We start from the raw sequence: 12,299 nt of genomic DNA on the forward strand, positions 1-12,299 counted from the left end.
TTGCACAATACATGACTGGGATGTCCAACATGGACAGGGGAAGCGAAACTGACCAGCGGACAATGGCCATCCGTTTACCCCTCACGTCGACCAATCTTGCTGAGTCATTTAAGTTGCTCAATAACTGCTCTGACTTTCAAAACAACCTTTACGTCGTGAAAAAGTTTGGTTTTGTGACATGTCATACGTCAGTCCAATCCGTAATTATGAGAAAATATGTTTTCTGGGTTAAAATCTATTAGCTTTCGTTTGAGACAAATATAATTAGCTATGAAGCATCATTGTGTCTTATTAAAATAGAATTGATTCTATTTAACCCAGAAAACACATTTTCCCATAAATATCGTCAAAAGCAATGGGTGGAAATCGTTGCAACTATGGGTCGGGAGTGATCCGGAATCAGTTACCAGTCCGTAGGTAATATTAGATGCGTCAGGCGATGACGCCGCCCTACGTAAGTGGTAAACACGTGAACATGTTTTGAGCCGCTAAAAGAGGAAGTAGGGACGTCGTGCGTGGGCCGCGAGATGTTCGCAAACGAATCAGAATGTTAAAGGCTGCCTTTAGCAATGATTTCAACAATCGAATTTCTAAATTTTGTTTTATTTTTTTGCAAGCGAAAACATAAACGAAACAGTTGAAATAGAATTCGGGTCAAGAAGGAAACTATAGGAGTTTTGAGGCTGGCTATATACGTACGCGGCGCATTAAAAAAGGCCGTGTTTCAAAAACACATAATATTGAGTAAAATGAGCAAAGTTGAAAATTTTTTCTCACAAAACATTTCATTTTGCCATTATGGCACGCTAGGCCGGCATAACTCCAAATCAAATTTTTCTCGAAACAAAAAACACCAAACGGGAAAGGGTTGTGAAACGATGGCCAGAAAACAGTAAACTTCCCGCAAAATCCCAACCGGGGATTGGACGTTGCCGAGGGGACGGCAATTAAAGAACAACTCTTAGTCAATAGCAATGACCAGAATTACGCTTCTTTGAGGAACAAGCCCCGACTCGTGTGAACAATTGCACCACGAGAATTGACGTACAGTTTACGACATAACTTTAAAGAGAAAAGAGAAGTAAACGCAAAAGCGAAGAAGTCCAGCCTCACTCCGACGTCACCGCTTCCCCCGTAGCGGTACTTCATCAGGGACTTCCCCCTCAAGCCGGTTTCATTTAAAAGTTGGCAGGCCGTCTTCCGAAACACATTGCCAGCGAAGCTTCAACTGCGACAACTTCTTCTAACAACGAGCTTCAACGTTTCACTGATCAAAATGCAAGGATTGGGGACAATTCTGATAACGCTTGTCTTAGTTCTCTACAGCGAAACAGGTATTGTAGTTGTTATATAGCAGACTTGAAGCAAACACCGGTTAGGTAAGGCGAGAACGTTTGGCTCGCATGCTTTACCGATGAATCACGATTCCCCGGCATTCAATCGCTCTTGTCAAACAAAGCACTCGGGCTTTGCTGTTGCGGAATCTAACAAAGCGCGCAATCTGTATGGCGGAGTCAATTTGTTGTTCTTAGTTCAAGAATTACCTCTGCAACGCACTACTGTACATATTCTGAAGTTAGTTATACATTGGGCGCTGCGCGATCTGGTACTAGTTACATGCAGACACAAAACCTGCCTGCGCATACCTAAATTGTCAACAGAATTCGCGATTTTCTTCCAAAAAATGCATAATTTAGTGAATCAAAAGGTAACGTCTAGCTGAAATCAGCGAGAAACAACTTAAATGACTTCACCCTGCCGCACTCTCAGACACCGGCACAAACTGAGATAATATGTTGACTGTCGCCAAGAGCTCTCATTATGGGGAGGGCAAGAAATTAGTCTCTTCAATTCTGCAAACATTTAACTTATTTACGACTTTTTTATCGGCTGTTTCGACGCAACAAAGTGCATAGAAAAGTAATATTCTTTTTAAGTAAGAACATAAAAGTTTTAAACCCCGGCTCACACTGAATAAGCTCACGTCATGTCTTCTCTTCAAACACAAAACTGGTCACATTGAAACAGGCAGATAATATAAGTGTTTGTGCGCAAAGAATGCTGGTGTGATCCTTATGTGTTAAAGTTATAATTTGCTAGTTGAGCCTTATTTCGAGCCCTGCGTTTTTATGACGTTAAACGAGTGGGGGATTTCCTTATCCGCTGAACAAGGTGAAACGCCATAAACCACTGGATTAAGTATCACTCGATATGGCTTGCACCATGAACGAAAATGTTTAATTTTTTTCAGGCGCTGCGATTCCTGTAAACGGAACCTGTGCAAACCGGTATTGTACCGTGAAAGGTGTCAGAGATTTCTGCCCCCGGAGGAACTATGATTGCTGTGAAGGCAAATACGAAAACTTAGTTATTAAGATCGTCTCAAACGACAAATGTTGCTTTGGTATGTTACAGTTTTGTGCTTGTTAACACGAGATGTTACACAGTAAACAGTATAACATACCGTCAAGTTTTTGTTTAGTATTTATAATGCCTAGATCTTGTGTTTACTTGCAGATTCGATAAATCCCGTTTACAACAAGAAAACTCACCTGTGTAACGGTACCACTGTCATACCTATGTCAAAAGATTTGCAGCAGTGCGGACCTAGACTTGTCTACAGACGATTGAGTGAAGTGTGCAAAATAGTAATAGGCAATCCATTGAGGTTCTACGTGCAACCGAAAAGTGAGTAAAATTGGACGCAGATAACTTAACATTTTAACCTTTCCGTATGCGCTTAACTGCAAAACATTATTTCGACTACATTTCATAACCAAAGTTGTTTTATTTTTTTGTAGTTGTCAACAGTCTAGCACTGCCTCCTCGCCAGCCACCAGTAGTTTCCCAAACAGGTAAGCTTGCCTTAAAACCGTTTTCGCCAAACGTCCCGCGAACGACACGTTAGCCCTATTCTTAAACACAAACCACATACGAATTAAAATGCAGTCAGGTACCCAGCAATGTCTGAATCAAAAAACATTGACGTTCTTTCATTAGTTCCGCCTGTGGTTCACCCAAAGACCGTCCAGCCAGGATGCAACGGTGAAGATGTGTTATGCAATCACAACATGAAACCAGTGCGTAAATCCCACCCAGACGACAACGAAATTTGTGGCAACAGAACTTTCAACACAAGAATACAGGTATATGCTGCAAACATCTTACCAAGCACATAAGTTGCGTTAAAATCAACAATGACATAAAACCCCTTGTTGCACCCCGAAACAGAACACCATCTGAATGGACTATTTGCTTGTTTTACAGATTTGTGCAGTTGGAAACGTAGTGGAGGATATACAACAAGGACAATTGCCCTGTGGAAACAGTCAAATGAACTCGAACGACCTTTGCTGCGATGGCGCTGTGTATTCAAATGCAAGTGGAACTTTAAAATGCTGTGAAGCTGCCACGTATGACCCGATGACCCAAGATTGTTGTTCAAACGGTCCCCAACCAAAGGGAATAGACAAATGTTCCGGTAAATACAGATTCAAATCCACAATATTAATACCCCTTGTGCTCTGACCCACCGAAAATCGTTTTAAACATAACCGACTTTCGTTCCGATTTTGTAAACTTTATTGAGCAAAAGTATGGCTCAGCAACACCTCACGGTTTGAAAGACATATGAACATTTTTCAGACAAGGAGCGACAGCTAAAGCATGCCAACGCCTACATCTTAAAAGTGGAGAAGACGTGGTATCGATCGCGTAAAGGAACCAACGATTGTATGATAAAAGGGCCGCTGATGCTCCCAGAGTCCAGCAACGACCTGTATCCGGGCCCCCCTACCTTACTTTACCCAAGAATGAAAATCACTGTAAAAAACTGCCCGGATTATTTTACCATGTTGAACGCCTGGTATCTTTTCGTCACCGACAAGCAGCTGAAGAAAAGAACGACACTGCGTACCAACAAGGACTGGATGATTTACAAAGTTTTGCCCAGAAAGTTGCAAAACACGTACCAAAACTTTTACGTGCAAGAGAAGAGGGACAGGCAAGCGAAAAAGAAAAAAAGCATCCTCAACCAACGGGTTCAGGAAAGCATGTTAAATTGAAATAACTTTCCATTTCTTGATTTATTTATTAATGCCCAAGACGTATCCACTCAATGTTTTGCATAGGCGTCGAGGCCGAATAAGAACCGAGACTTTTTATATTACGATGTATACGTTTTTACTGCTTATATACAAACTTTTCACAGCCGCAATGCCTTTCTTTGCTTTCAGAACTTTTGTGTCACATACCTCTGATTCCTTCTTTTTTCTTTAGTAAATCTGCATCAAATTTTTCTATGCGCCCAAACCGAGCACGATGACCAAGTTTCTCATAGACGGTAAACCTAACATCATCCAATCCCTATTTAATTACAAACCGCAGTTGACTTTCCATAAATTTACGCTTTTTTCGAACTGTGTTGTGTTATTTCGATGCTTCTGCAATTTTATTGACGCTATTTTATTCCTATTTATTACCATTATATTTGTAATAAAAGTTTGTGCAGAAATATGATTCCGGTTTAGTTTTGTAAAGTTCAGTCAACGTAAAAGGACAAAATACACAATGCAGACACTGTTTTTACGAATTTATTGTGTTGTCTTTGGGTTTCGCAACACAATCACGGCATTAAAATCGAGCGCATATGTCAAAACATGAGCAAATTACACAAATGGAAAACGGTTTTATCAATAAAACAACTAGTCGTGCACAGTGCACTGTTTATAAAATGAAAACATATTGTAGTTGAAGTATACAGGGTGTGAGAAGTTGGCTGGGTAAAAAATTGCAGTTCAATTAGTATGTAAAAATTAGAGAACTGACAAACATGCAGGAACAGGGAAAATTTTATTCCACTAAAAGGGTCGCGAGCAAAAAGTGTGGGGGGCCTTCGTTTAAAGAACAACAGCGATTTAAAACCTTACAGTACAAGGTGCTCGAGACATTAACCATTCACAACCAAAGAACGATTATATCACTGTTCACACGATACACACGCAGTTTTCCGGGAACTTAATTTATCGCTTTCTTTGTGACGTAACAGTGGTAACTGCGTGCTTTCGGGGAACCGTCCTTGTTCCTCTCGCCTGCAAAACAATGGTTTCGTACATACGAAGTATTTTGGGAAAAGAACAAATCAATTATTACTATTTTTTCAAATACACTTTTATCTGGTATATTTTTAACCTGGATAGGATATTTTTAGGGGCCGAGGATAAAAATATCACGACTGTATGTAAAGTTGGACAAAAATAACAGGTTCGACAAAACAAGTTCGACGCCCTGCCGTGTCAATTCATGCTTACTTCACGCAACGGTAAGACACTAAGAAATCGCCTTTTCTCTTTGGGTTTAGATGTTTTGACAAATATAGCGTGCTGGTGGTTATTTCGAGACAGTTTCGTCCCAAAATAGCAACATGCCGGTAATAATAGTTTCGGGTGGCCCTTTTTACAACATGAATCCCTGGGACCCGTGTATGATCAATTAGAGCCATCTACGGGGAATAACAAAAAATGTTCTAAAACTCACAAATTACATTTATTCATACGGCAGGACGCTGCACGCGCCCTATTGACATACAGAAAGGTATCATTTCCAAGCAATAGCACTGCGCCGACCCAGAACACTCTTTTCGGCAGCTCGGTAAATTCTAAACAATGAACTTCACCCAAGGCAAGCTTATAAAGCACAACCAATAGGGATAGTGTAAACGTCATACATTCCTGGTAACAGAGTCATGATCGTGAGGTTTGCGGGAATGACAGAAAGCAGGCCTGCTTTAAAAGGTTGAGGTATATAAAAGGCTGCTGTTATAACGAGAGCAGTTGGGCCAACAACAGCTTGTATATAAACATCTGCTGACAAATTCAGAAGAGTTGCTGATGTGGGAAACAAAAATTAAAGACGGCCAAGAGCTTAGAGCAGGGGTTCTTAACCTGGGGTCCATGAACCCCCAAGGGTCCGAGGAGATGCATTAAGGGGTCCATGAACGAAATACAATTATTTCAAAAATCCACGTATTTTCCTCTGTCCATAAGGTTTCGCTGTCCAAGAATTTTAATTTTTCGACATTTGCAACGTGTTTCTTGCAAAGGGGTCCATAGCTTTTCAAAGAATGTTTTAGGGGTTCGTGATCCAAAAAAGGTTAAGAAGCACTGGCTTAGAGGAATATATGAGCTCAAATACATTTTGCTAAACTTTGATTGAATATTTTAGGTTAAAACTTGAAAGGTAATCGGAACAGATTGGACAAAAATATCCACGTTTCTGTACATGTCTAATGGTTACATACCTCAAAAAAGATTTTTAAACCACAACATGACATATTCCGTCATTTCCATAAAACCCGAATTGTTAAACAAGTAACCAAAAGATAAAAATACACACACACACACGAAAGTGAATACACACAGAACAAAAGCGCTCCAATACCCCAATCGCATTTCTCCTCAAACAACGGTTGTTTCCAAACCAGTAATATTATTACCCACTTGCATGGGTGAGTTATTCCGCAACAAAACTTTTGACCAAAACTTTATTTCCCACTGCTATTGTTACTTGTGCCATGACGTCGTAGAAATAACAAAAATCCCGGCACGCCGAATGGAAATACATGTGCGTGTACCCTAAAGTCGGTTTTTACATCAATCCTGAGACAAATAAAATCATACACAGCAAAACGTTATGGTAAACGATCTGACATATCAGTGCGTAGGGTTCACAAACTGTTGCACGTCAATAAAGTGCAAACATACTGCGAGAAAGCCGACGCTATACAAAACCATAAACAATTACTATTTTGTTTTTTTGTCCGCAGACACAAAACGTCAACTCGAAACACAATTTTCCACCTCTTACCAACGTAACAAAAAATGCCCCTAAAACATCAAGGAGTTATTTTATTTGACCATTACGACACTTAATCGCCACTTAGACCAGCAAGGAGTGGTTTGGAATACAATCGCATGTCTGCACACAACTTAATAGCAGTGTTGGAAGCGCAAGATCAAATAAGAAGTGGCGTCTTTGTGTTTGGCGGCACATGTTCAAATAAGCTACAGTGACGTCATCGCCACAGTAGGGTGAATGAACTCGGTGCAAACAAAACATTGCCCCCTGCACAGAACGATAAACAGTTCATAGAAATGCTAGGAGTCTAATTTGAACTCATGGAAAAGGAAGAGATTTTTGATTTGTTTGTAAATTTTGATGCTTGCGTGCTTTGCACTGGTTCCAATCAACAAGCAAATACTTAAATTCATTTACAAAGCCTCATTTAGTATGCGTCGGCATTAAATATGCAGCATTATTACATTTCAGCAGTATATTAAGCACCAGACCTTTACCTAACGGGTTCTGCTAATTCACCGTCTGTTTTTTTTTAGTACCAAGTTAAAAAACATACAGTGAATTTTGGACACAGTAACACACACGACAAATTGATAGTTGGCAGTATTGGCACCTTGTGTATTATTATCTTCAACTTATCATGAGATGTTCGGGTTTCGTTCAAATGATCAAAACAAGCCAAAGTCGCAAAATCTTCGGGGAGTTCCTGTTGGGGTTTTAAGATAACAACCTGTAAGGAGAAAGTCGAGCAGAGGCAATAAACCGGAACGCAGCAAGCACAGACTACAAATGTGTCCATGGTCCGGAACTGACTGCAGCCGCCCCCACTCAAGTTGGCCTTGTGTTTCGTAGGGAGAAAGATCTTAATGCTTGGTTAACTCTGAAAGGTTTCACGGCCCGATCGTCGGGGTTTGCAATGTGAGGTAATGCCATGACATCATTTGGGAGACGACCAGTTAATATTTGTTTTTGTGAATTGACACAATGACATGGACTGCTATATACCTCCTATTGTCAATACAATGCAGCGGAAGTGAATATTCGATGTGAAACCCCGTAAATGATGTAATTTGAAAGAATCGGATATGCAGATTGACATGTTGTGGCTTGTTGAGACAAGGGCACGGTAATGATAATTGGCCGAGACGTTAAGTGGCTGTTTTTGTTGCTTTGCAAACACGAAGTTGCTTGAAAAATTCAATTGCATTTACCACACAACGAATGCGGCGTGCCTTGGAGCATTATTAACGCAAATGTTACAAAAACGCCTGATGACACTTTGGAACATTAAAATTTATGGACAAAACAGCGTACTTGCAGTAGTCACACACAACCAGTTAACCTTCGTGTTTGTAGAGGGAGACGCGAGATTAATAAATTTTAAGATATAGCCGAAATGGCGTTCGCCAGCAGGTGTCTATATAAGAAACATTCATTTAAACTACATCTGGATTTTGCCATCGGAAAAAAATTCCGCTAATTGTCCGTAAATCATCACCACCACAGTACACGCATCCTTGAAGTGACCAAATATTTGCACATCCGCTCTTCACTGTCCATGCGACTACAACACGTTTTAACGCTAGATGGAAAACACAGGTCATCAACACAGACAATTGTTTGATCGTTGTCACGAACGCAAGCTAAGGGAGCTCAAGGGATAATTAATCAATGTATTGTGTACATAGAACCAAAGAAACGTAGAATTGACAATGTTGAGGCATTTGGAGGCATAACGACTTTAACTATTGTTGAATTGTCAAACACAATCGGGTATATATGTTGGGTTCTCACTGATATAAAGTAACTGTAAGGAAACCCACATGTTTCCGTCTATTTAAATGCAGATGTTAAAAATCTGGAAGAACCCATGAACTTGCTACATACACATTTTGCTAAATATCAGGCTCCAGAAGTGGTTTTAGTGGACCTACAACCGCACAATGCTAAAAAATTAGGCCATCGTTATCAGATAGTTGTCAAAATTAAAGTGCAATGCGAAAAGCGATAAAAGTTTCCCAAATTAACATCAGAAAAAGCCTTTCGTTAATTCGCAAAATAACCAAAAACAGGTTTATACAAAATAAAAACAGTTTCCCACAAGCGTAAAGTGGAGCACCTACAGGGGAATCACCTGGGAGAGGCACTGCTCTTTAGTCACCGCGCGTGATTCATGTTGAAGCTTATCTTCAGAAGGCAGTTTGGGTGAATCACATGTAATGGAATGCGAGTTGATAGGTCGTCCAAAATAACTTTCCACGGCTTAATAAGCAATGCGGATGAAAACAACTTTTGAGCGCAATTTCCGTGCCGTGGATTGTTTTTAACTGTTATACGAACTTCTTCCGACACTCATGTCAGTATATCGCAATGCGTGTAAGCTTAAGTACATCATCATCATTACTGTAATTGCGCTCTATCTGCGCTTTACTGTGGTTTACACCAAACACGAGCTATCGGTAGTTAAACCGCCTCGTGGAAACAGCTTGCACGAATGTCAATTCATACAAAAACATTATTATAACAACTGTAGTTTTTTATACAAATAGCAGAATTTTGGCTGTCCAAACAATTTCAATTAATTTCACCGCATGATAAACCGACGTTATGTCAAGTCGTTCAAGAGTAACAAAATCACCGAATGATAGTTACCTCAACTACTCGCAAAAACAAACGAGCTGTGTTACAAAGCTCAGAACATATATCACTCCCCGCAAGCACTTGGTCATAAACACCTGCTGGAGAGAGTTCAAAGTATAAACTAATCATTCAATGGGTTATTTGACACTCGCAAAACGAATAAAGAGAGATAGTAAACAGAGATACGTAAGAAGGTGGAGGCATTTACAATAATGAGCAAACACGTATGCCATTGCGAAAAGTACATCGGTTTCCGTGTACGCAGATATTTAAAACCGCGAAAATAAAAAAATCACGTGACTTAACAAACGGTGATAGCGTGTCCCTTCTTCCTTTTTGGTGCTTTTGAGTGTTTTATGGTGCTTTTGAGTGTTTTATGGTGCTTTTGAGTGTATTATGTTGGAACTGCGTTGTTAAACCCTGATGAAGTCTCGCTGTACGGCAGACGAAACGTTAGAGAATTTTTTTTGCCAGACAAATAAGTTCTATTGTGGTAGCAAAAGTAGCACAGTAATATTTGCGAAAATTAATGTTGCCGTGGGTTCAGTATTTAAAAAATTTGAAACTTTCTGTTGTTCAAACCACCGTACATTGTGTGTTTAGTTGATGATACGTCACACAACATCCGTTTTCGCACAACAAACGGTCTGAACAAAAAAACGATTATCTGACAAACAAAGCACGGAACATCCAACACCACAGCACATCCTAGATACTCTTGCGTGCCACAATCCCATCGAGACACGTGGCCAAACATGCTTGACTATAAATCGGATCAGAACAACAGAGCTGGCGCGTTCAACGACCTAAGAGCCGGCATACAAGCCATCCCACGCTAAAAAAAGGAAACTCAAACAAACCTAAAATAAATTCGCTTTGTATCGTTTTGCTTACGGGGTGGGGGCGAATAAACAACTACCTACGTCACAATGTCGAAAGTTTTCCCCGTCGCGAAGCCCCCGCTAACCGGGAAACAGAAATGGCCAACTTTTATTGTGACGTCACAATGAAACAAGCGCGATCCGCGAACTCTGTTCAGACCAAAATAAGTCTTCCATGTTTGTTGTCGACTGTTTTAACTCGAATGTTTGCTTCGCTTTGGTTTATTGTTTGAACACGGCTTCCCGAATTAGATCGCCATAGCGATAGTGACGTAACATAGCGCGCGAGCGCAAATCACTGCAAAATACAAGTGTTTGGCAAACAAACCCCATGTATAGCGTGCAAAAAAATACAGTTTCACCACGTTTGCAGAGAGAACGCAATATTCATGAATTGCGAAACAATGTTTTGGAACAAACCTACACACAGCACGCCACGGATGAGAATCAGGCGTTTAAGGTTGTGTTTCACAACACATAAAGTGTTTACATGTCGGGGTATTTCTCCTTTAAGCGGATATGGGCACCCTGGAAAAGAACCGGCGTTTTGGACAACTGAAACCGAGCAACATGTTGGGTTATTACAACATCTCAGTGCAACCTGAACTGTAAAATAACCATTCAAGTTTTTGCTTCTTCCATTGACCTTTTAATTTCCCGGTCACGTGACATAAACCCAACCAATCATGGCAAAGAACGATTATCACGCCACTGTAGGAACCACTTGTGAAAACAAAGATAAAAAGATTTCATACTCGAATGCATACGAAAGGTTCCAGCACATATAGCCATTATGTGGGTTTTGTGTTACAGTTACGTTATGCCGGAAACACAGAACAAAAATGGGGAGGAATTGTGAAACAGGACGTAGATTGTGGTTACTGGTCAGGTACATTTGCTGTTTCCAATACACACTTTTTCTTCAGATACTCATTTTTGCGTTGCAATTGACAAAAATATACTTCATGTCCTGTTCCAAAGTAAAACTGATTTGTAAATCACAGGTAGTGTCCATTCTATGTATAATTCAAGGTCTTTTTTTAAAACACTTCGTTTCCAAAATATTTATGATTTTTGCGAAGCACCTGTGTACCAATAGCCGATACGCACTTATTGTGTACATTGGTTTCATGCAAACATTGCACGTGGGTAAGTGACCAGCACGATCTGTTGTTCAGGAATGTGGAAGAAAACCCGAGCTTACATTAACCAAACATTCGACAAAATAAAACGCATTGTGACGTCACAAGGGAGTTACCGTCGTGATTGTGACGAGGAGCGGGCGAAAGTGACGATAAAAACACGGTTTGTGAAGTCGCACCAAACAGTTTGCCAACAAATAGGTCGAATATAACAGAAAATTCAACTTGCTTCATACTGAAAACGTGTCAAAAATAAGGCATCTGCACAAAATTGATTCTTGGTCACCATTGTTCGCGAAATATGACGAAATAATAGAACTTGTAAGCGGATTTTCGTCGAAAGTGACGACTACAACGCTCTGCTTCGCACAAATGTTATTTAAACAGCAATGGATTGGTTCCAACCCATCAGAAGAAGTGACAGAAACTGTTTAATTTTGTCACTAATTTCACTTGCCAGGTTACGCGAAAATGGCCGCTGAACCTCCACAACCAGAATGGTTGCGGTCAGCGCATTTAATTGCTTTGAACACGAGCATCGTGTCCTGTGATCTTTGCGCTTTGGATAGCAGTGGTTTCTCGCATGCGACGGACTGCAAATGACTGTATTTGTCGTCAATTAGTCTGTGAGCCTGTGATTGGTGTCAACTGATTTATCGCTCCAGAAATGTCGCTGTCGCGTATTGAGCGAACCAGAAGTACGTATTGATCAATATGAATAAGAAACAGATGATGACCGCATTACGTCAACGAAACCGATATTTCTGGAGCGATAAATCAG

The 12,299-nt window shown here is 40.4% G+C and overlaps 2 protein-coding genes across 4 annotated transcripts in view; one reads left to right on the plus strand and one right to left on the minus strand.

The window, feature by feature from the left end:
- Window positions 1–642: 642 nt before the first annotated feature.
- On the plus strand, window positions 643–4,518 carry LOC145888517 (uncharacterized). Its single transcript, XM_082979281.1, has 7 exons — window positions 643–1,334; window positions 2,252–2,404; window positions 2,518–2,688; window positions 2,802–2,855; window positions 3,001–3,146; window positions 3,268–3,481; window positions 3,646–4,518. Exons 1-7 carry the CDS (start codon window positions 1,277–1,279, stop codon window positions 4,062–4,064), a joined length of 1,215 nt encoding a protein of 404 aa, XP_082835407.1. The 5' UTR covers window positions 643–1,276; the 3' UTR covers window positions 4,065–4,518.
- A 79-nt stretch (window positions 4,519–4,597) lies between these two features.
- Window positions 4,598–12,299, minus strand: part of LOC145888516 (WD repeat-containing protein 64-like) — a 30,424-nt gene continuing 22,722 nt past the window's right edge. The window contains exon 29 of one of the 3 annotated variants that reach the window (XM_082979279.1): window positions 4,598–5,090. In XM_082979279.1, the coding sequence (XP_082835405.1) occupies window positions 5,022–5,090 (69 nt within the window). In that variant the 3' untranslated portion in view covers window positions 4,598–5,021. The remainder of the gene's footprint in view (window positions 5,091–12,299) is intronic. The other 2 variants (XM_082979278.1, XM_082979280.1) reach the window with 2 other exon arrangements.

This window comes from Ascidia mentula, chromosome 2 (assembly GCF_947561715.1).
Source record: "Ascidia mentula chromosome 2, kaAscMent1.1, whole genome shotgun sequence".
In the NCBI taxonomy this organism is placed as follows: Eukaryota; Metazoa; Chordata; class Ascidiacea; order Phlebobranchia; family Ascidiidae; genus Ascidia; species Ascidia mentula.

Excerpts from the sequence above, each read along its gene's own strand:
- LOC145888517 (XM_082979281.1), top strand. The coding sequence starts at position 1,277 with ATGCAAGGATTGGGGACAATTCTGATAACGCTTGTCTTAGTTCTCTAC. Across the intron at positions 2,405-2,517 it reads AAACGACAAATGTTGCTTTG|ATTCGATAAATCCCGTTTAC; the intron begins GTATGTTACAGT and ends GTTTACTTGCAG. Across the intron at positions 3,482-3,645 it reads GGGAATAGACAAATGTTCCG|ACAAGGAGCGACAGCTAAAG; the intron begins GTAAATACAGAT and ends AACATTTTTCAG.